At 48.3% G+C, this 24,243-nt stretch overlaps 1 protein-coding gene across 4 annotated transcripts in view; it reads left to right on the forward strand.

The window, feature by feature from the left end:
• Cfap45 (cilia and flagella associated protein 45) overlaps positions 1 to 24,243 on the forward strand; it is a 36,278-nt gene that overhangs the window by 11,124 nt on the left and 911 nt on the right. For 3 of the 4 annotated variants that reach the window (XM_052737682.1, XM_052737678.1, XM_052737679.1), the window contains exons 2-10: positions 5,501 to 5,626; positions 8,033 to 8,175; positions 10,633 to 10,777; positions 11,116 to 11,286; positions 12,340 to 12,518; positions 13,654 to 13,783; positions 18,071 to 18,217; positions 19,743 to 19,856; positions 20,450 to 20,643. In XM_052737682.1, coding sequence (XP_052593642.1) covers positions 5,585 to 5,626; positions 8,033 to 8,175; positions 10,633 to 10,777; positions 11,116 to 11,286; positions 12,340 to 12,518; positions 13,654 to 13,783; positions 18,071 to 18,217; positions 19,743 to 19,856; positions 20,450 to 20,643 — 1,265 coding nt within the window. In that variant the 5' untranslated portion in view covers positions 5,501 to 5,584. Of the gene's footprint in view, positions 1 to 18; positions 117 to 5,500; positions 5,627 to 8,032; positions 8,176 to 10,632; positions 10,778 to 11,115; positions 11,287 to 12,339; positions 12,519 to 13,653; positions 13,784 to 18,070; positions 18,218 to 19,742; positions 19,857 to 20,449; positions 20,644 to 24,243 lie in introns of those variants that run through there. The other variant, XM_052737680.1, reaches the window with a different exon arrangement.

Consider the following 24,243-nt stretch of genomic DNA (forward strand, 5'->3'; position numbering starts at 1 on the left):
GTGAGAGGCTGGGGAGGACAGGAAGTTATGGGAGTGAGGACCGGACCACTGTGGAAACGCAGTAAAGGAAGTCCAGAGGCGGATTCAAAAGACTTAGTATTGATTGGCAACCTCGGGTAGGGTTGAATGGGGGATGTGCTGCACCTTTTCCCATCCCATTGGGCTGGGTCCTCTTGGGTTGTGGGATGTGATGTGGAGAAAAGCACCGGTAAGAGGCCAGATGATGGGGTCGACCACCCGCTATGCAGTTAACCAGCAGGGTGATCATGGGAAAAGCACCTAATGTTCCAGAAGAACCCTCGGTTCTCACTTGTGTGGGGATGACTTCGGATCATTCAGTGGGCACGCCATAAGCATTTGTGAATGAATGGATGGATGGATGGATGGATGGATGGATGGATGGATGGATGGATGAATGAATGAACGAATGAACGAATGAATGAGGAGAATCTCAGGTTTACAAAGTCCTGGGGAATGACTGGGGTAAGTCGGACAGTCCTGAGATTCCTTGAGCTGGGGTGGACTGCCATGGTCATGGACTGAGAAAATCAGCAAGACCTCGTAGGAGCCATGAAAGCCTGGACCTGAGTGTGTTGGATCTGAGGGGTTGGGGACGCTGCGGACAGGTGTTGACGAGCATATAATTACTGGAACTTACTTAGAATGTCTGGCGAGCTGGATGACTAAAGGGGGTAATTGGGTTGTATTTGTGGATACACTTTAGGCTCAGAGGCTGCCTTGCATTTGTGGGGTTTAGTGGATTTCAGAAGAAGCTGGTTAATTATGAAAGAAGTAAGTCTTCAAGTTCCCAGCTTTTGGGGACCCTCTGAAGTGTAGTGATGGGAATCCCTTCCGGTTGTACACTTTGATTGTCTCCCCTCAGCACAGCAGTGCGTGCGTGCGTGAGTGCATGTGTGTGTGTGTGTGTGTGTGTGTGTGTGTGTGTGTGTGTGTGTGTGTTATCCTGGCACCATGCCTGGTCTCTAGGGACAAGTGCTAGATATCAGCTCATCACTCCTGTTTCAAAAGCATCCTCTTCCCAAGCACTCATGAATCAGCAAGTTGCAACTGGACTAGCTAGATTTGTGGGCTGCATAGATCCCAAGCCCAGAGATTTCCACCCAAAGACCACTCAGGACAAGGGTCTGGCTAAGTCATTCGACCCTTATAAAATGCTTTGGATAGGAATGGGTATATAGACATGTTGGAAAGATAGTGGGTTTAAGTAATCCTCAGCAAGCCAGATGTGCATGTCCGTGCGTGTGCGTGTGTGTGTGTGTGTGTGTGTGTGTGTGTGTGTGTGTGTGTGTGTCTATAGTGCTACTCACAAGCTTTTTTGAGAGCATGGAGGAATGAGAAGAGGTGGTGGTGGGGAGGATCATAGACAGGCTATTAATCACTTCAAAAGAAAATGATTAATAGCATCCTCTAGAGGGAGGGGCAGGAGCCTCCGTACCAGCTCTGCTGTGATGTTTAGGTGATCCACCACAGATAGGCAATCTGGTCCATTTAGAAAGAGGACAACCAGCTGGATCACTTGGAGTGGAAGGCAAGGGGCCTGGTGTGTGGGAATCCCTCCTTTCTTAGTAGCCAAGCCTATGGAAAAGGAAGTACACCAGGCCAAAAATCTGAAGTCTGACTTTGTCAGCCTGTGTTGACTCCGTATGAAGGAGGAACTAGATCTCAGAGTAGGAAGGGCATCTAAGAATGGACATGCCTTTGTCTTTGTTCGATTGACAGGTGTTGGACTTACGTCAGGGAAACTCCACACCGACCTATTCCAGTCCCTGCTAGCATTGTCTTGTTGCATTTAAGCCAAATGCCCTAGCTCCTGCCATCTAGATAAATAGAACTGAGTTCGTTTTCAGGGGCTGCACTCTCCTGCCTTCAGAGTCAGGTACCAGCCCTGTAGTTATACTTTGTTTTCAACTAGAAAGAGTTTTCTGTTATTATTATTTTATTGTTTCTTGGTCATAACATTGTTATCTATTCATTGCGTAAAGTTAATATAAGGAACAGCTTCAGATGGTAATACTCACCTGAAATGTGGGGCGGCGGGGGTGGGGGGTGGGGAGGGTAAGAATCTTGGATGTGTGCTGCTATGCTCAGCTTTTTTTTTTTTTTTTTTTTTTTTTTTTTTTTTTGGTTTTTCGAGACAGGGTTTCTCTGTGTAGCTTTGCGCCTTTTCCTGGAACTCACTTGGTAGCCCAGGCTGGCCTCGAACTCACAGAGATCCACCTGCCTCTGCCTCCCGAGTGCTGGGATTAAAGGCGTGCGCCACCACCGCCCGGCTAATGCTCAGCTTTTATGTGAGTGCCAGAGATCCAAACTCAGGTCCTCACACTTTTGTGCAATAAGCATTTTGCAATTAAGCCAGCCCTCTCTATCAGCATTTCTACAGGAGCATTTATATATTTGTTAGAATATATTTTTTCTTCAAAAAATTTTTGACAGATTTATTCAGTTATATAATGAATTTTAGTCATTTCACACACACACCCCATTCCCTTCACATCCTCCTCCCTCTTCTACTGAAAATGACATGTTTTCTTAAAAACTTTGTATATTAGGGAGATTTCCCTATTTCGCCTCTACCCATTTGACTTCATCCTTCTGCCTCAGCATCTCTGTTAGAGCAGCCTTGTTTGGCACAAACTCTCATGCTCCTGGGATGAGATGGCATATAAAGAGAAGGGGGCAGCTGGGTCACCAAGATAAGCATATTAATGCGGGGCTTGCATGTTTATCTGTCCCTGATCAATCTTCGTCTTCCTTATTGTCCCTGCCTCCTCAGCTGTCGGTAAGCTGGAGAAAGCCGTTTTTCCTTCCAACGCGGTCTCCTTCCAAGCAGGGGCAGGCAGCTTCTGGCTAGCCACTGCTCAGCATCGTGGGGATATTTATTTGGTCACGCAAGAAATAAATCCAGCCCTTTACCTCCTAAGAGGACCACTTGGCTACTGCCTCTGATCCAGAGGGATCCGACTTTCCATTTCTGCTTGGTTCTTCTTCTTTTTTTTTTTTTTTCTTTCTAGCGTGTTTACACAGTGACCTCCCTAGTCCTTCTTGTTACTCTTGGCAAAATTGGTTATTCTAGCCCTGGGGTAGGGTTTGTGGCTTTACAGTCAGCAGTTCTCCAGTGAGGTTTTCTTAGATACCCAACGCTAGTGCTCATCGCTCCCCGCTGGCCTGCTCAGTGGCTATTTTTCTGTGGTCGTTTGCTTTCCTCCCTCTGTTCCGACTTCTCGGTTCCGGCAGCGGATTGTTTCCTGTGGTGACTTCCTCCAACCTGGGTACCAAGGACACAGGAAAGAGAAGGCAGTCTCTGCCTTGAGGGACCTATAGTCTGCTGCACAATGCCACACACAGGAGCCCTGGAAAAGAAACAGGAAAACAGATGCGAAAACAATAATAATGCTTTCCATCTGTACTCCGAAAGCCCTTCCATATACATTATTATCCTCAGTGCAGACCGCGTACGTGATCTGGAAAACGTGGAACGGTGGAGTGAGTTGGAGTCAGACATTCGTTGCTCACAGACACTCATCTCAGTCTGGTCTAGACTCCTTGCAGGGTCACTTTGTTTAATTTCGTTCCTTGTTTTTTTTTTTTATCACATGTAAGTTGGGTCCCTACTGTGTGCCAGGCCCTGCACTTTTTCCTTAATCATGTAGAGAACTCAAACTCTGCCCTTTGTTATCCTCCCACCTCACCCCTCTCACCCCCTGCCATGCTTAGCCTCAACCCTGTCTACTGAAATTTCTGTTCATTTCCTCTTATTCAGTTTCCAGAGGAAAAGGGGAGCGTTTGCCCACCACCGCCATATAACAACCCATCAGAGGCTGCTTTTAGATGTCATTGGGGGCTGCCATATTTACCGTTTAATAAATCCAGACTCGTCTGCTCTGCTGTCTTGGGGCTGTCTGAAGATGTAAGCCTAGGCTGGCTGTGCCAGGCAGTGAGGGGAAGGCACACCCAGCAGTTCTCATTGTTTGGTAAAGAGCCAGCTGAAGAATCATTGCCCAGTTTAGTGTAAAAACCTGATGTAGGCTACAGGGGCTGGAAGGAAGTCTTGTTGGTCGTGGCAGATGACCGAGAGCTTGTAAAAAAAACACTGTCCAGTGTTCAGTGGCCTGGAATGCGAGCTCCACGTCTCTCTTTACTCCATCCCCCTGGTGGCTGCTGATGTCCAGACTTGGAGGGACCCAGGGTGTCTAGACCATTTCCCCGAGATATCTCGGCTTACAGAGCTCTGTCGAGACGGGCTGGCGTGGGCTCCTCCAAAGCAGTGTATGAATCAGCTTTAGATTAAGGCTACCGTTATCCAAAAGCCCTTGCGGAAACGGCTTCCTGGACGTAGATATCTACTCTCCGGGCCAAGCTGCAGCTGAACTGACCGCTGGGACGGGAGGTTGTGATTAGCCGGGAGGTTGTGATTAGCCGGGTCCTCGATTGTAAGCAGCAGAACCAGAACTCTTATTCCAGTAGGGTGGAACACCCTGAGAGGATGTAGGAAAGCCCACTGATTTTTGTGCCAGCAGGGAAGCTAGGTTTGGAAAATAGGAACAGAGGGTGCCTCTTCAGCTGTAACCGAGGCCAAACTCCAAACCGAGAACTGGTCTGGCACACGCTCCCTGGTGCTGCAGGCTTTGCATGCCGGTGGTGTCCTTATCAGTGTTGCCCGAGTGTGGCTGCTGCTCTTGCCATCCATGTCAGAAAGGCTTTCCCTTGTTCTGTGTCTTACATCACCGGTTCCCCGGTCACTGTCAGGTCGGGGGCATCTTATTGGCCCAGCTTAGATCCCCTGCTTGACTGGGAAGGCAAAGACATGATGCTTTCAGCTTTTGTTGTTGGGAATGAGCCTTGTCTCTCACAGTCATTAGAGGGAGGACCTGCCAAACATAGGAAGCTATCAGAAGCCATTGGCACAGCAAGTAGTATTGTGTGTATTACACTTGGGTTAATTTTGTCTGATTGGAGATGGTTATCATTGTTCATACACTACCTGAAGTTTGTCATCCGTCACATGCTGAGCTGTGTCCCAGATGAGTTTCTACAATTTTTATTTCCTTTTGCGGTATGTCCTCAGTGAAGGGGGCCCCAGAGCGGGGCTGAGAAGATGGGTGATGAAGAGACACAGAGGCCTCTCGAGGCCGTTCTTGTGGGAAACCACAAATGGGCAGGCGATGGGGTGCAGTGCTACTCTCTTCCTCCAGCCATCCTTTCCTCCATCCTTGCATGGGTACCTTGGGAGTGACTTGGCTTTATCAGCTCCCAAGACTACAGAAACAGTCTTTTGTAGAGCTAATACGTCTCGTCAAGAGATCCCTCCCCATGGGGATGCTGTGGCCCTACCTTTCAGGGCCCACACAGACACTTTGTGCAAGAGGTTTTCCCACAGGATCACACTCTAGCTCTCAGCATAAGCTAGAGAAATGTTTGCTGCCTGTGGTCTAGATGTCACTGGGTACTGATGTCCGATCCTTTCTGTCTCTTCCTGCAGCCGCTAAGTACAGGGGATGCCTCGAGCTCCGCTTCCTCTGCTTCCAACAGGTCACGGAACAGGACCCGCTATCGGACCAAAGCCATGAACTCTGAGGTAGATGAGAGCCTTTTTGGAGGTGTCAAGGTAACTAATCATCGACAGACCCCCTGCCCCCGCCCCCCATGGGTAGCCAGCCACTCCTGGACAGCAGTGGCCTAGACCAGCGTTGCTTAGGATGAAGCTTGTACCTGTCACATCACTGAGACTTCATACCCAAGAAAAAGGGGAAGTTCCTAGCCCCTAGCTGTACAGCTCCAACATCTAGTGTGTTCTAAAACAGGGGTGCCTGGTTCCTCACCCCTGAAAATTCCCAGTTCTTCACAGCATCCGAGTACAAAACAGCGCACACAGCCTCCCCCTTTCAACTTCCACGTGCTGGACTGACACAGTCACTTAGCTTGGGGAGGCCAGCAAGACTGACCCAGACTGGGACAGTGACAATCCCCGGAGTGCAGAAAAGGAGAGGCAGAGAGTTGTTTGGAACAAATTTTGGTGCCTGTGATGGTAGATAAGAAGGGGGTGGGGTGGAGTGGGGAGAGTGAGACTTGGAGAGTCCGACAGGGAGGGAGGAAGAGAGAGAAAGAGGTGGGCTAGGAGTAGAGACCTGATGTCTGTTGCTGCTCTTCATTAGTCTCACTGTGCGTCTAGAGGGCCCCTTGGAAGATCTCCCACTCTGCATGTTTTCCCCACCGGTAAAGTCAAGGGTCAAAAGGATGCAATTTTATAATTACATCGAGAGACTCTTTCTGAGGAGAAAGGTCCTTATGGAATTTTCTAGTCAGAAAGGAGGGTGGGAAATGGCCAAGTGCTCCAGGATTAGTCCTGTCCTGGCCCAAGGTCTTTGGCCTTATGGGTAGATGAGAGTCCAGGAAGTTGGCGGTAGGGGGCAGAAGTGGCCTGTGGCCTGACTCAGTCATGCCCTCCGGAAGCAGAGATGAACGGCAGGTGGCAGCAGTGTTCAGGGGACAGTGCAGAGTGAACCAGTCAAAGCCACACACACACACACACACACACACACACACACACACACACACACACACAGTCTCAACCTGCTTCTAACATAGTACACAAGTGCCCGTGTACACACTGATACACACACACACACACACACACACACACACACACACACACACACACACCCAGTCACCAGGCAGGTGTCAGTGACTGCGTTTATGGCACCAACACTTTCCTGTGCCTAGAAATTCCCTGACATGGGTGATTGTGTTTTCGTGATAACTCTTTCATAGTTGGAACACTCTAAAAAATACCACACACCTAATCTGTGTTCATTTTGCTGAATCCTCAGTGACCTCCTTAACCACATTTTTTTTTTTTTCCTTTTTTGCTAAGAGTCTTCCTGTGTGGCCTAGGCTGGCTTTAAACTAGCTGTCCTCCTGCCTCTTCCTTCCCAATTGCTGGGATCAAAGGTGTGTGTCACCAGGCTTGGCCCAACCATTTTTAGATTTTAAAGGCAGGTTCCTTTTAGGCTACCTAGCTGTGCCTAACTCCCTCAATATGGCTTTTTTTTGACCACTAGTCATTAGAAAGGATTAAAAATTACTAATACTAAAGGGTAAATTAATCTGTAACACTTATTGCTTCAAACTCACACTGTGTTTCAAGAATTTTGTAAGACCAGAAATGTTCACGAAGAGATAACCTACACACCAATTTTTTTATTAAAAAATTTTTTTATTCATTTTACATACCAACCACAGACCCCCTTTTCCCTCCTCCCGCCCCTCCAGCCTTCTTCCCCCCACCCCCATTCCTGCCTACAAAAAGGTAAGGCCTCCCATGAGGAGTCAGCAGAGCCTGGTACATTCAGTAGAAGCAGGTCCAAGCCCCTCCCCCTGCCTCAAGGCTGTGCGAGGTGTCCCACCATAGGTAGTGGGCTCCAAAAAGCCAGCTCATGTACCAAGGATGGATTCTGATCCTACTGCCAGGGGGCCCCTTAAACAGATCAAGCTACACAACTGTCTTGCCTATGTAGAGGGCCTAGTCCAGTCCCATGGATGCTCCACAGCTGTTGGTCTGAAGTTCCTGAGTTCCCACCAGCTTGGTTTGGTTGTATCAGTAGGTTTCCCCATCATGATCTTGATGCTCCTTGCTCATAGAATCCCTCTTCCCTCTCTCTGACTGGACTCCTGGAGCTGGGCCTGTACACACCAAATTGTTAATTTTCATTCCCAATGGTTTTAACATAGGGATGGATATACACTGTCACCCCCCTCTCCTCCCCACCTCTTGGCACAGTCTCTGGCATCCTCAGGAGGAATGTTTGCCTGAGAACAAAAGGCACTACAATGCCCTAGCCACTCTTGGTGTTCAGCAGTCTATACCAGAGCCAGCCCCCTTCCCCCACACCCTTCCATCCCCCCACAGCTGGATGGGGTGGAAGCCCCAGGGAAGCTACCCGTGCCTGAGGTTAGGATGGATCAGGGGGAAGTGGAGTGACCTGCTTCTAAGTCTTCCTTTCCGATCTCACAGCCTCCACCCCAGGGCAAGAGTGACAGCCCTATCGTGGTGCTCCGCGATAAACACGCCGTCCGGAAAACTCTCACTGCCTTGGGCTTGGACCACAAGCCAGAGACAATCCAGCTCATCACCCGAGACATGGTCCGAGAACTCATGTGAGTCCCCAGGGCACAGTGCTGGGTTCCTGCCTCCGTACAGGGTGATGGGGAGATCATGGCCATCCAGGCCGCCCAACTCAACTGCTTTCCTCTCCTCTCCTCTCCTCTCCTCTCCTCTCCTCTCCTCTCCTCTCCTCTCCTCTCCTCTCTCACCTTTGGTTTGGTTTTGTTTGCCTGTATAGATTTTTTTTAAAAAAAAAAAATCTTTTTTGGTTAATGTTCACAGAAATGTGTTTCATGGTGACATTTTCTTATATCTATATACTTGGTTCCTAGTGTCCTTTCCCCAGTTCCTTCCCTGTCCCCCCTCTTCCCTTCGTCATGGTCCCCTTCCTCCTCCAAATGGTCCCCTTTCTGCTATGCAGACACATATATCCCAAATGTCCTCTCTAGTTCCCTTCTTCTACTTAAATCTCTTCCTCCCTCTTACAGGCCTCTCTCTATTTCCATGATCACACATGTGCACGCACACACACACACACACACACACACACACACACACACACACACACGCCTAAATTCTACACCTGAAGAGAAAAGAGCCAATATGCCCCCGTTGTGTTTCAGAGTTATTCCTCTCCATCTTGGCCTTTCTCTTCTCCCTTTTGTAGTTTTCCATTTACACTGCCCTTCACTCCAGAGTTTCTCTCTCCTCCCTTTCTTAGGATGAGCTTTGGGCTCTAAAAGTAACTGGTAGACGGTCGGTGCTTCTAAGCCCTCAGTAGTGCACTTGGCGAAGGGAAGTGAACCAGATGAGTCACTTCCTTTTGGCTACATCAAGAGTCCAAAGCAAAGGGAAACTGACCAGATGCCTAATTAACGCTCTGGCTCCTTCCCAGACTCCATGGCTATCAGAGGAAATTCACAGGGGCTCTCCAGGGTCCTGGGAGGGGGGCGGGGTAGCTCAGTTTTACTTCCGGACTGGAGCAGTGCCACTGGGCTCCTCCTAAGGGTGCATGCTGAGCTCAGTCAGCCAAGTGCCAAGAGCCAGTGCTGTGTTTGGTGGCTTAGCACCCATGTTCTGTGCTTCACGCTCTCTACACATTCCTACCACTCTGGCTCCACTGCTGAATGATGAATGACGTAAGTTCCCAGAATCTGAAGCCCTTGACTCATGGCTTAAGCTGAAGAGACACAGCTGGATCCCAGTGCAGGAGCAGGAGCTGCACTTGAGTACAGCTTTTTTTTTTTTTTTTTTTTTTTTTAGCTGAGGCTGGCCAGCCTGGGCATCTGACAGCCCGACATGGGCAGTAACCTGAGGGGTGCTACTTCTTGGAATGGTCTCTCTGCAGACACATTGGTGGTATTTCAGATCCACTGTTGTGGATCCAGGTTGCTCTTGGTCACTTTGTACCCTTGGTTGTTTGGGGCCACACCACTTGGGGCAGTATAAGACCTTGACTAATATGTAAATCCACGCCGGGCGGTGGTGGCGCACGCCTTTAATCCCAGCACTCGGGAGGCAGAGCCAGGCGGATCTCTGTGAGTTCGAGGCCAGCCTGGACTACCAAGTGAGTTCCAGGAGAGGCGCAAAACTACAGAGAAACCCTGTCTCGAAAAACCAAAAAAAAAAAAAAAAAAAAAAAAAAAAAAAAAAAAAAAAAAAAAAAAAAAATATGTAAATCCACTTCTTGAACAGCCCCCACGAGTTTTATTAGTTGAGAGTTCACTTCCTGTCTCAGATCATCTGCGTCTTATTGCCATGCACCTGTTAAATTGCCTCGCCCAGAAGCAGCTTTATTCCCACCTCTCAGCTACTCCCTCCCCCATCCTTAATGTATGTTATTTGTTTCTAATCATTATAATTAGCTATAGGTTTGTTGAATGCGTTGGGCAGCTACAAGGAGAGTTCAAGAGACATGTCTCCAGCAGCTGTCGATCAGAGTTTTAAATTAATATTTAGGGTTCAAAGCTTCTATCTAGGCTGGATGGACAGGGATATTTAGATTTCCCACCAGCATCTATTTCAACCTTGTCTCGCATTCCCTTATACTTTTTATGCATCGGGAATAATCTGTTTTTAAAGTTCAGTTCAACAGCTTTCTTTTCAGTGCTAAGTACCAAGTACCGGGTCATAGATTAAGGTCACTGATGTAGTTAAGATAGTGCCTCATCCTGAAGGAGCTTGAAACAGGCCTTGCACCATTGGTCCTGATGTGGGCAGTGAAATGGAGTCAGAATGTGGTGGGGCAGGGTGGCCAGACATAAACACAAGGTAGAGTCATGGACAGTTACACAGAGAATGTAGCCTATGAGATAGATCATGGAGAGAAAGATGTAAATGTCTCCCCCCCCCCCCAATCTGCAGCATCACTTGCTTCTCACCTGAAACCCTTCACTCCAGTGGTCCATGACGTTGCAGACTCTTCCGCCTCAGCATAGCGTGGGGAGGAGAAGAGAGCGTGGGAGCTTGGAGTCTGCTCTCCTCCCTAACCCTGGTCATTTCTGTGTCAGTGTTCCCACAGAGGACCCCTCTGGGGAATCCCTAATCATCAGCCCCGAGGAGTTTGAGCGGATCAAATGGGCATCCCAAGTCCTGACCAAAGAAGAGTTGGAGGCCAGAGAGCAAGCCTTCAAGAAGGAGAAGGAAGCCATCTTGGTAACTCACCTTCATAGCCTTGTCCTTGGTGGCTGGGTGGCAGGACAGAAAAGTCTAGTGGGGAAGCCAGCTTCTCGTACCAGAGCGGGTAACCTCAGTTAAGGCATGCTAAAAATAAGGCGTGCGTGTGCATGTAATAGAAAAATGTTGGGCAATGAAAACTGGAAGGCCGTCACTGAGATATGGGAGGGATATGTGGGCCACTGGGAGAAAGCCGGGCTGTGAAACCTCTCTGCTCTGATATAGCGATGGACGGAGGAGATATCTTCCCAGGTTACCTGTGGCAGACAAGTGCACAGGGAACGACCCCCCCACCAATCCAGGCTGGTGTCCCTTAGGAAGCAGTGACGATCCGCAAGAAGATCATGAAGCAGAAGGAAATGGCCTGGAGCAACAACAAGAAACTGAGTGACCTGGAGGAGGCGGCCAGGGAGCGGGCCCAGAACCTTCTGCAAAGGGCCAGCAAGCTTCGCATGGAGCAGGAGGAGGAGCTCAAGGAAATGAGCCAGGTGAGTCTCTTCCTTTTATTTGAGGGCTCCCTGCCACTCCCTCTTGGCTCTTACTCTGGCACTGGACAAGGTGAGGGACTGCTGTGGGCGGGGCTGGCATGAGGAGGAAGAGGAGGCCTGACGTGCTTGCTGGATGACTAGAGCAAGTCCCTTGCCCTCCCTGAGCCTCATGGGGTCCAGGCAACACTATTTAGCAGAATTATTGACAGTATTAAGGAAGCCAAGATATAAGACAGCCTTTGTGAACTGTGACTGATAAGGATCTCGATTTTGTTTTTATCCTGTTAGTTCAAGTCTGGCTCTGGATGGTGGCGGAGACAATAGAGCCCAGAGTACTTCTTTTAGCAGGGAGCATAAAGATCAGGGACTCATTTGCAATTCTTTTCTGTCATTCATTTGCTTGTGGCTCCCTTATTGACCAAATGAAAAATGCTGACTCCCCAACCCCTTCATCTCTGATTTCCATCTCTTAGGTAAATCTCCATTTGAACCTGCTTTTATTATTTTCCCAAAGCTCTTACTTTCTGGTTCTTAATGAAGGTGGCACCATGGTTTTTCATTTCTTTTATGTCATGTTGGGTTCTTCTCGATTAAAAAAATCTAGTGGTTTGATTTCTGCTTGAACATCTTGGCTCCCGTAAGCATAACGTGGTGTTCCTGGGTCCCTGCGAAGGAACTGGGCAACTCTAAAGACTTACGGAGATTTTGTGTGTGTTTATGCAGGTGAATACGATATCATGGTTTTTCATTCTATTTCGGAAGGCTGATCCATTACCTCTCAAACTCTACAATACTGAGTGAGGCTGTCTCTCCTTGAATAAACCTTAGTGCCCCATAAGAACCCAGTAAATATTTGAGCTATGCTGTGTTAAGGAGTGAGTGGGAAAAAATGCTCTTTTTCTTTGAACTCGTGACGGACCCTGCACATCTCCAGCACATTGTATTCTGCTCCCATTTCTTCCCCCTTAAATTTCTACACACTCATAAAACCTCCTTCCTTAACCTTAGTCCCCCCCAAAGCCTAGTGCCACCATCTTTTTCTCCACTCCCTAGATTATTCTGAACGCCAAGTGCCACGCCATCCGGGATGCCCAGATCCTGGAGAAGCAACAGATACAAAAGGAACTGGACGCAGAGGAGAAGCGGTTGGATCAGATGATGGAAGTAGATCGGCAGAAATCCCTTCAAAGGCAGAAGGATCGGGAAAAGAAGAGGAAGGAGGAAAGACTGCGGTAGGTAGAGGTGTGGGCTTGGCGTTTCCCCTCCCTGAGTCCTGTCCACTATCTTCAAGGCCAGGTAGCCTAGCAAAGAGGGAAGAACACATGGTGGCAAGGCTCCAGTGTCTCTCCTCCCTTACGGAATGATGCGGGGAATCATACCACCTGTGAAGCTTGTTTACAAGATGGTGACAGCTGCTTCTCTGTAGATTCCAGTTCAGTGTCCGTTCTCAGTGCTTCCTGTCGTCCACTCCACACTCCTCTCCCAACATCTCCAAAAGAAAGCTCTGCCTCTTTAGGCAGCTCTGGTGTCCTGACCCGATCTTTACGCTGATTGAGCTCAAACCCACTTTCCAGGCAACTCTTTCTGCCCTTCCTTACTTCATCTGTCGTAAGAAGCATTCAGCATCTGAATATGAGCTGAACATTTCTTCTTGATTCACATCTTTGCCTTCTCTCATTCCTGCAGCCTTTACTCATGCCATAGGCTCTAGATGCCTCCAAGTTCACTGACATGCCTACAGCACCCTGGGGTCACTTGGCAGGGAGCACTGATTGTAGAGCCAGTAGCCCTGTATTTACGGTGGAAAAGAGGGCTTTGCTGAGTGGAACTCAGGGTTTAGCCCTGTCTTTCAGCCGCTGAGAGTCTTCAGCGTAAGTCACGTACACAAAAAGACAGTGGGCAGAGTAGGCATGAGTGTCAGGCTGGGAGATAATAGAGGAGAAGCGCTGAAGGAATTAGAGATCCTGGACTTTGAAAATCTACAAAGCTCTGTGAAGCTGAGGGAGGAAGCTGTCTTCCCACCTCATTAGAAGAGTTGGGGAGAAAGCTGGATTCCAGAAGCTTGTTAAACACCAGAAGGGAGAAGGTGGGTTAAGATGTAGGGTAACTCCTGGGCGGACAGATTTAAAAAAAAAAAAGAGGAGTCTCAGGCAGGGGTACCCTGGAAATAGGACACAGCAAACTGAGGGTTTATGGCCCAGGACACTCGAGGGAAGGACTTTAGTCTGGGTGCAGGAAGCATAAGCATGCCAAAGGGACACTTGTCAAATGATGCCAGAGAAACCTCCTGACAACTTGGGTAGAAGTGGGGGTGGAAACTTGATGGACTCTTGATTTCAGAGCCACTCTGGTCCTGTTTTCTCCCAGGGGAAAGCGGCAGATCGTGGACCAGATCAAGAAGAACGAGGAGGAGCGCTCGCTGCTTGCAGAGCACCGTGAACAGGAGAAGGAGCAGATGCTGGCCTATCTGGAGCGGCTCCAGGAGGAAGATTTGCAGGTAACAGGCTACCGAGCCATGCTGAGTTTCAGCAGCAGCAAAGCCCTCCAAGCTCCATACCCGGGCTCAGGGTATGGAGTGATTTTTTTTTCTTCCCTCTGACAAGGCACACATTCGTTTCACAACATTGTCACCATCAACTTCTTAATTGCTGTCTGAAACATTTGTTTGGCCATGGCATCATGCTGGGGATGAGCTGTGATTTGGATAAATATTGTCCTTGCCTCCCAGGGACTTGGGGTCTGAGACTGGCATATCGATGTGAACAGACACATAAAGGAAATATATGGTTGCATGCTTTGCACAAGTAAACATAGGGATGTTTTACAGTCTTCTCCTCGGTTACTGAGGGAAATTATACACTCCACAGATGAACAGCAATGCTCTGGTTTTCCACTCCCTGCTGTTGTCTCGTTCAGAGTACACAATATCCCATTGTCATTAATTGTGTTGTGAAGCCAAACCTTTTATCCCTGTTAGCTTAGATAAAATTAGTAGGAACATTTAATGAGAAAACAAAACAAAAACAAAAACAAAACAAAATAAAACACCCGATGACACACCTGTGCGAACTTCGTAAAGTTTAAGATGGTCTTTTATTTGTCTTAGATGGTCTGTTGCAAAACATGAAGCATGCAGCAAAGACATATAGGTAGCTATGGCTGTAGGTATGCATGCTTTTGCATGTGACGGACACACATGTGTGTGCACGCATGCACGTGGGAAGCCCCAGGTTGACGTCAGGGATCATCCTCCATTGCTTTTCTGCCTCATTCACTGAGGCGGCTCTCAGTCAAGCCTAGTCTTGCTGGCCACTTTGCTCTGGGGAGCTTTCTCTGTCTTCTCAGGCTATAATAACAAGTGGACCACCACACCCACTCAGCATTTACAAGATTTCCGGGGACCCAAACTCCCGGCCTCACAGTCCTCACGCTTGTGTGGCAAACACTTTATCCATGGAGCCATCTCTCCAGCCCTGTAGCAAGCATTTGAGAACACACACACACATTCAAGTCTGATTAGTCCTTTGATAATTTTGTACAATGTGTTTGGATCATATTCGCCCCTTTGCCCATTTTTTTTTTTAATTTCGAAAACTTCACACAGAAGTTGAAAGAATTGTAACCATATCCATCAGCACTTCACTTTGGCTTAATGATTAACCATTTACCTTAATAGTTGATGAAACTACGTTTGGCTCTAGACATCTTGACAATTTTCTACTGTGTGCTTTACCCTGCACCTCTGAAGAACAAGGGCCTTCTTACGTAGCCTCCATCAAAAAGTCTTCCAAAGATCCCATAATACCACCCAGTATTAACCTATATTTAGTTTTCTTTAATTGATACAGAAATGTATTTTCAGCTATATTTCTTTTTCCAAACCAGTTTCTAAATAAGGCTCACCCGCTGCGTTTGGTTAAGCCTTTGTAGTCCGTTGTGATCTAGAAGTATTCTCTCATTTGTTGATTCATTTGTTTCTTTAATATATTTGGTTTTTCGAGACAGGGTTTCTCTGTGTAGCTTTGGAGCCTGTCCTGGAACTCACTCTGTATCCCAGGCTGGCCTCGAACTCAGAGATCTGCCTGCCTCTGCCTCCCAAGTGCTGGGATTAAAGGCGTGTGCCACCATTGCCCGGCTTATATATTTTTATTTTTAACTAACACCTAGTAATTGTGCATGTTTGTGGTCTACAGTGTGACAGTTCTATATGTAGGATGTGTAATGGTCGGATCAGGGTGATGTGACTATCCACCACCTCAGATAGTCGACATTTCTTTGTATCGGGAACGCTCAGAATCTTTTCTACTAGTATTTTCAAATGTACAGTTGATTATTGTTGACTGTAAGTATCCTGCTGTGCTATAGAACACCAGAAATTATTCCTCTTATCCAACAGCATTCCTGTACCTGATTCTTTTTTTCATGGTGCCATTTAAATCATGAAACACATCGTTTTTTATTTTTGTGTCCCCGCCCCCTGCCCCATGTGTATGGATGATTGAGCATTATCAACTGCTACATTGGGTGTTGGTGAGTGACTGGGGACCATTAAGGGTCCCATTAGCAGGTTCCCAGAGTATCTACAGTATAAGGACTAGTGTGAAGAGTAGGTTGCAGATCTCTGGGGGGAGAAGTGGGGGCTTGTAGCCTTGTGAACTGCTTGCAAAGGAGACCAAGAAGATAGACACACTCAGCTAGGATCCTGGCTTGGGGGAGAAGTGTGGGAAAGAGTCAGGAAAGAGAGGTCTAGGGAAAATATGCAGGGAATGAGGTGGGAAACAAAGACTAGACAATTCAGCCACATAGTGGAGAGTTGGGAATTGGAGGGCTCACTGGGAAGTCCCAGCAGTCAGTGAGTCAACACCATCACACTAATGTGTCACTGTCCTTTGGATATCCTCTTAAAAGACACTCCCAAGTCTCCAGGAAGTATTATTAGGCAAGTTTAGGGTAGAACCCTGCACCTCACTGGCTTGTCAGCACCTCGGGGAGCAGGACAGCTCTTCCTACCATGTTAGCAAGATGGAGAAGAATCAAGGGAGTTTTTCTAGGTTGCTTTGAAGGGTTTTTGATGACAGGAAACAGGGAAAGTCCCTTTGGTTCCTTGGAAGTCAAACGAGCCAGCAGAAACCACAAAGCAAAGAGTAAATACACAGGCAACAGAGCAAATAAATACACGATTATATAATTGCCCTAGATCAGCAGCGACAGCTTATTCAGCACTGAGGGTCAGTGTGAATAATGCCTGGGCTATCAACGACAGTCCTGAAACTGGTGAGAAGTTGGGAAGGAAGATATGGAGAAGGCTGTGTGTGTGAGAGCTGGAGGGGTAGAAGGGAAGAGTAGTGAGAGGAAAGAAGTGGTGTATGAGAGTCAGGAGAGAGTGAGGGAAGCCTGCGACCCACAGAGCTGCTGTGGGGACCAGGCCAGGAAGCTTCCTGGAGTAGGGAAACCCTAAACTGGGTAGCAGCTAACTTGGCAGAGAGCAGCCCTAGGGGAGGCTGAGGGCAGCAAGGCTTTGGGGAGGTGCAGCTTTTGAAGAAACGGAGCCGGAAGCAGCCCGGGGAAGCTGAGTGAGTGGGTGGGAAGAGGGCTGAAACAGAGCCTGGCATCCACTGGAAGTGACGGGCAGCCAGCCGCGCAAGATTCCAGAGTCTCTGCACGTGACTCAAGAACATGCCGGGTGTGGTGGCCCACGCCTTTGATACGAGCACTCCTGAAGCAAAGGCAGGTGATCTCTGTGAGTTCGAGGCCAGCCTCCTCTATGGGAGTTCTAGGCCAGCTAGGGCTATGGTAGTGGGACCCTGTCTTTACAAAAACTGTACCTGGCTTAAAAGTACCTGAGTTTGGAGGCTTGGGGTGGGAAAAAATGTAGACTTTCTCTTTATAAAAGATCTTGATACTCCAATTGGCACTCTGCTTTCCATGGCTCTGTGTCTAAACGCTTCCCCCCCGCCCCCATGCCATCACATACTACTTGCTTTGGTCTTTGTTTAGCCATAGTTTATTGGGTATTTGCTGACTTCCTCACACTGGGCTATATGTTGTTGCGGGAGGGAGGGGAATGTCGCAAGGTGCCTGTCTCTATCAGGGACAGAATGAAAGGGAGGTGTGTGATTGATCATTTCCCAAAGGTGTGGCACCAGCCTCAAGTGCAGAAAACTCAGCAAAGGAGACAACTGAAAGCTGAAACAATCCAGTAAGATTTCCAGAGCGGGCAGACATGTTAATTTAGGCAGAGAGGTTTACCAGCTGTGTGGCCTTGGGGAAGCCAATTAAACGCTGAACCTCAGATTTTCATCTTTGCAAGCCCTGCCTTTCAGGACTTGGGAAACAGCCTCTGCTAAATGCCAAGTGAATGGAAATTACTCAATTTGAACAATGTTTATTATTATTTTTTTAATCATCACTGCTGAATGAAATCTCAAATTTGAGTTTCTATAGGAGAAAGACATTGAAAGCTGGAGGGTGGTAGCTCCTGAGGTCAGAGGGGTATACTTTAGCATGGTAAGAGGGAGAGAATTTTGAGAGCCTCTGTTTCCAGAGAGCATAGAGAGATAACAGTGTCAGTCAGGGGGCTGTCACCAAGTTGAGTTGGACGAAGACTACCAAGGGGCTATTTGATAGCAAAGTTGTTTATTGATGGCCCTTGAAGGACAGCTTTAATCCGGGCTGGTGATGGCGGCTGGACTGCCTCCTGCCTCGGTGTCTCTCCATACCAACACGCCGGCAGCTTTTCATCCTGCCGCCTTCTACTCTGAGGCTCTCTTCCTTTTCCTGACAGGATCTGGAACGAAGGCATCAGGAGAAGCTGAAGATGCAAGCTGAAATTAAACGTATCAACGAAGAAAACCAGAGACAGAAAGCCGAGCGGATGGCACAGGAGAAACTGGCAGACCAGATGGTGATGGAATTCACCAAGAAGAAGATGGTAGGGACTTCGTGTCTGATGCTGGGACCTGTGTCCAGGAGTGACATGTCCGTAACAGACCTGAGCTATAACGGCACTCTAGCAGAAGACAGCCATGTCTTCATTCTAAAATACACAGGCCTGGCTTCTTTTTCTCTTCATGGTCAGATAACTTGTTCAATAAGAGTGTATAATAGCTTCAGAGACAACCCCTGCAGAGTGCCATTATTTTTCATTAGTACTTTCATTTAAAAGTTGGGATCAGGCTCACATGCAGTAAAAGAAAACTAAAATGATTGGTAAAAGTGAAGTTTCTGTGAATTCCTCAAGGTTTGAATTCCCTAGAAACCAAGAGCAGCTTCTCCATGCATTCTTTTTTTTTAACTCTTATATAGGATATCTGGTATTGGGTACTAAAAAGAGTCGTCCCCCAGGAAGCAGTATCTGTAGACAGCTGTGGGTTGATAGAGCTCTCCAATGTGTGGATTCATTCTGGGACAAAAATTGAATGATGGAATGATTGGGGTGTGTGGGGAGTGGAGGACAAAAAACAAACAAACAAAAACCAACTTCAGTTTAGAGTGAATGTGGATTTATGTAAAAATAGGAAGACAGACTTAAAATGGCAGAAAAAATGATTTCTTCAGGTATGGATCCAGTCTCTTCTGCAAGTTTGGAGTTCTATAATGGCAGTAGACACATCTTACTTCTCTATGATGTGTTTTCAGGAAGTGTGACCAGACCTCTGGGCACTGCTCCTTCAGGACTAAAGGCAGAGAGGGGGGTTGTGGAAGCATCTAGAATTTTCTCCCCTACCATCCAGGGCAAAGATGAGGCAGAGGAATCAGCTTGACCCCGGGGAGCGTGACTCCCAAGCAGGCAACTCCCTGGGCTTCTTGGCAGTCTGGGCAGTTAGAATAACGAGGGATAAGGGACAATGCTTACAGAATGGCCACTGAGTGTCACCCCACAGGTGCTTGTGGTCATGTGACTGCGCTAGAAGCAGCGGTGAAGCTTTGGGGACATGCACTCCTGTTCTTTCACAGAAGTGGTAAAAGGAACACATTTTGTTGGTTCACTCTTGAGGTGAACTATGCTAAGCACTGTGGGATTGCCCAAAGCGTGGTTGGCAGTTTGCCCCAGGGGGAACTAATGAGACAATCTCCACCTGCTGCATCTTAAAGTCTGGCAGTTGTTATTTGGCTCCGGTGGTCTTGCAACTCGAAATTATCTGCACTGTGATGGAGGGAGTCCAAAAGCCTGTCTCAGGATCCCTGCCTTCGAATCAGTTTCAGCAACCCCAGTATCTGTCTCTTGAGATGCTGCCTGGGCTCTCTAAGATAACGCCTGAGAAAGACGCCTTCTACAAATGCTAGTTGTCCTTACCTTTGTTGCTAAGATCCCTTCCCCCACATCTGAGATGGGGTGAGGAAGTGGTCGGGGAGATGCTGGAAGCAATGTTCCGCTGTGGAGACTGTTTCTCTGTGCAAAGCTGCAGCCCTGTGGATTGTCATGAGGCCTTTTTTTTTTTTTTTTTTCCTGGCAGGCTCGAGAGGCAGAGTTTGAGGCTGAGCAGGAAAGAATCCGGAGGGAGAAAGAGAAGGAGATTGCCCGCTTGAGGGCCATGCAGGAGAAGGCCCAGGATTACCGAGCAGAGCAGGTATCCACTTCCTCCTCCTCTTGGCTTTCCTTGGTCCCTCCCACTCCAGTAGCCATTCCTTGACAGCCGGTAAAGTGGCCTCCAAATCTAACCGCAGACAAATGTCCTTTAATGATGGGATGCACTCTGAAGGAAGGGTGGACCCGTTCCCATTGTCCGTAGTGGCAGCGGGAGAGCAGAAGTATGCACTTAGGTTCTGGAGAAAGTTTTTGACTGCTACACAAAGAAGAATTTTCAGCCTTCACTGGCTAATGAAACATGTCACCAGAGAAAAATTCGGCATCTCTATCATTAGCAGTTTTTAAAATTAGAAGCAATTCTAGGAGTGCCTGGAGGTGCTTAAGGAACGGGGAAAGAGTAAAGAGGAGAGAGACAGGACACGGTGACACCCCCCCCCCCCTCCGGAAATATGCTGGCCCCAAAGATCTATGCCAGGGTTCCATTTCTTCTTTTGACAATACCTGGCTGCCAGAGAAATCCATGGTGCTTCTCGAAGCAGACTGAAGTCTGTAAGCCGGTGGCTCTACCTCCTTCATTTGTACCCTCTGAACCTTTGGTTCCCCTCTCCCCCATCCCACGGCCTGCTTTCTCAGGATGCCTTGCGGGCCAAGCGCAACCAGGAGGTCGCCGATCGAGAATGGCGTCGAAAGGAAAAGGAAAATGCGCAGAAGAAGATGGAGACCGAGGAAAAACTGCGCCAAAGCCGGTTGGATCAGGTGGCTTTCAAGGAACACACGCTGGCGGTCCAGGTGCAGCGGGACCGAGACGAGTTCGAGAGGATCCTTCGGTAGGAGGGGCCCCGGAGACCCCCGGCTTCCTTTCCCTGTGTGGATAAAGTTGGGGAAGGAGAACAGTGTGCTCAGGGGATGGTGTGTGCTGGATGGAGAGGAGGCTTTCTGCCGTGTAAACGGGCAAGTGGACATCCATCTTGGTCACGTTGCCGCAGTCATTCTGACTAGATGGATGGCTGAAATATTTCAAAGCCATTCGAGCCCGAAATTTTATGATCCGAGAATTGGAAAATAGCATCTGGAAGTGTTTAAGGAACTAAGGGCTATTTATCCCGAATCAGTAAAGATGTAAATAAAGGCATACATCTGGTCTGGTCTGCCTTCCCCCTAGACCCCACATCCCTCTGCAACCTAGGGAAACTGAAGTAGGAGAAACCCGAGGGAGACAGAGGGTCTCCAGACACCAAGGGTTGTGTCCCTGAAGCAGGACTCCGAGGGTGTCTTTGCCACTGACTCGACTTGTAGCTGTTAAGCCAACATGTGTTCCAGACTCTGGGTATTGTCAACCTCGTTGTGAGTGAACATGGTTCTTGCCTGCTCCCTAGGAAGGCTTTCAGAGACTCCTGGCTGGCTGGACCTCGTCTACAGTCATCTCCTGGCTGCTTAGCAGCTCCTAGCTTTACTTTTTGTTGTTTGGGCTCAATGACGATTCGGACATGTCCACAAAAGCCCAGGACCTACGCTGCCCACCCTTCTGACCCTCCCTCAGAGCAGCCGGCTTCCTTCTCTGTTCTGTTTTCTCCCAGTCAGCTCTGCCAAACTGCCAGACCCAATCGGACTGGGGACAAGTCCCTTTTTGCTTTGTTTCCACCTCTGTAAAATAAGGATTTTTTTTAAAAAAAAAATAGTAAGGCAACAAACCAAATACAATTCGCATTTGGAGAATGTGAAATTATAGAAGTTATGCTCAGACGAAGCAAGGCTGATCAGCACGCCCTCATCTTGATGTCTGGGCTCTGGGTCCTTCCTTCCTCTTGGAACTGTCTCAGTCAGGAGCAAGCCAGGCCAGGCTTTCCTGCACCCCTAGTGGAGGCAGAGCAGAGCTGTGGAACCTCTTTCCCGCCAGAACTGGATTCCTGGACTTGCACAGAATCTTGCCCCTGCTTGTTCCCACTGGCTGTGATGCCTTTTGGCTCTTCTGCTTTTCCTGCCCTCGGGGTTGTGCTGTGGTCACTGAACACCTGGTAAAGGAGACAGCCTCCTAAATCCCCCCCAGAGCCTGCCCCTGGGCTCCAGATTGCCTTCCAGATGTCTCCCCCTCCTCCCTGCCTCCATGCCCTTGGACAGCTGTGAGCCTTTGGCAGGCACTAATAAATATTAATGGGATGAATTCCAAGTCCTACTTTTGCTGCTGACCCACTTGACTCCGCTTTGCTGTGTTTGCCTGAAGCATGTACACTAGCTAGCTATTAACGCTTGTCCGGCCCTCTGGAGAAGTCTAAGTTCACCTGCTGCCCTAGCTTAGCATCTAGACCTAGTGTCTCCAAACCATGTGACCTCCACTGACAGACATCTTCACTCCCAGAGTGTCTCTGCCACAGCCAGCAATTCATATTTTCTTACTTCAAAAGCGTGACCTCCAGTACGGCCTGCATATGGACTTGCTGCTTCTGGGTAGAAGGTCTTGAACTTTTAGGCTGTTGACTGAGCAGAGAGAGCTAAGTCAGGACATTTTGAAAAAAAAAAATACGGACATTCAGGTTTGCACCCCCAACAGGTTGTGGCTTAAACGCCCTGGGGCAAGTAGCTTTTGAAATCTTGTAGGTGATTCTAACATCCAGTCCATATCCACAGCTAATGTCTTCACCCTGTGCTAGGACCAGTGTATTAGTTACTTTTCTTAGTGTCCAGGGAAAGCAGTTTGAGGAAGGGCTTGTTTGGGCTTATGGTTTGAGGGGAGACAGTCCATCATGGCAGGGAAGTCATGGCAGCAAGGTGACTGACTGGTCGCACAGCATCCATAGTCAAGAAGCAGACAGAAAGCCAGGTGTGGTGGCGAGAGCCTTTAATCCCAGCACTTGGGAGGCAGAGGCAGGCAGATCTCTGCGAGTTCAAGGTCAGCCTGGTCTAGAGTGTGTTCCAGGACAGCCAGGGCTGCACAGAGAAACCCTGTCTCGGAACACAAAACAAAAGGAATGAGACAGGTTGTAGACAGAGAAGAATGCTGGTGCTCAGCTTCCATTCTCCACTAAATTTTTTTAATCCAGGACCCCAGTCCACAGATGGTGCTGCCCAAATTCAGGGCACATCTCCCCGTCCCCTCGGTTAAATCTCTCTGGAAACCCCCTCACAGATATGTCCAGGGGGTGTTTCTTCCAGGTGAGTCTACGGTCTAGTGGCGTTGACAATGAAGGTTAACTGAATCCTTCCTCATTTGGATTTTCAACTGCCCACCATCCTAGCAGCTCTCTAGTGATACATCCAGCTCTCCCTTTTCCACACTTAATCCTTCACTTAGATGATCGTGAAGCACTAGGAAACTCATCTACATACAGGGCAGTGATGATAAGCCGGGAGAGTACATTCCCCGCCCCAGATCCCTGTGGCATTTGGTGTCTAGTTACAGAGGGGTGTGGAGACCAGCAGTTCCCTTCCTGTGCACTGGAAAGGCTCTATAGAGGGTAGAGGTGTGGAATTTGGGGGAGATATTTGCATGGCTGGAGGAGCTGTTAGGACGTGAGAGGGTTCCCCATGTGGGATGGATTTTGTCAGACAATGAGGAGATGATTAAGTGACAGTGTCCTTTGGCGGTGGGAGGGGAATCTTTGTTTTGGTATAAGGGAGCCTGTGGGAGAAAAGCAGGCAAGAAATCCCTGCCTAAGATAGTTCTACAGTTCGGGTTTGATTGTACTGAAAAGAAATCTGATACTAGGTTAGATGGCCTCTGACCGAATTTCTTTGAGGTGTAAATACATTTGAGCTGCTCTGGATGCCATTAGAGATGTCCTCCCTGATATTAGTTAGGGTCTACGAAGTATTCTTGTGGAAGACATCGGAGAAGGAATGTGAAGACATCCGTCAGTCAGGGGACAGAGAGATGCCTGACTGAGTTCTTGCCTTCCTCCAGCAACTGAAGTAGAGCTAACATACAGATACTGTTTCCTTAGTCTTGCTTGGTTTTGTCGACGTCATTACCATCAGAGAGGAAAGGAAGGAAGATCATTTAGATCAGGCCGAGAGGAGTTAGTTGCATCATTAGCAGGAAGAGTAGGGAGAGCTCTCGTTGGGTGAAACCCTGGTTGTGGGACCTAGCTATGTGGTTTACAGAGTACACATACATGGTAGGGATTCTTGTTTAAAGATACTAAGGGCCGAAGAGATGTCTCAGCAGATGAGAGCACTGGATGCTCTTCCAGAGGATCCAGGATCAATTCCCATCACCCACGTGGCAACTCATAATCATCTGTAACTCCAGCCCCAGGGGATCCAATGCCCTCCTTTGGTCTCTGAGGGCATCAGGCATGGATGTGGTGCCCAAACACACATGCCCGCCAAACACCCATCCACATAAAGTAAAATGAAAAAAAAATTTAGAAATTACTAATAATTTCAACACTGTGATTTATGACGATGGACCTGGTTCTGGCAGGCGAGAG

The sequence above is a fragment of the Peromyscus californicus genome, unplaced genomic scaffold, assembly GCF_007827085.1.
Source record: "Peromyscus californicus insignis strain IS unplaced genomic scaffold, ASM782708v3 Scaffold_14__1_contigs__length_90479793_seg_2, whole genome shotgun sequence".
NCBI classification, from domain to species: Eukaryota; Metazoa; Chordata; class Mammalia; order Rodentia; family Cricetidae; genus Peromyscus; species Peromyscus californicus.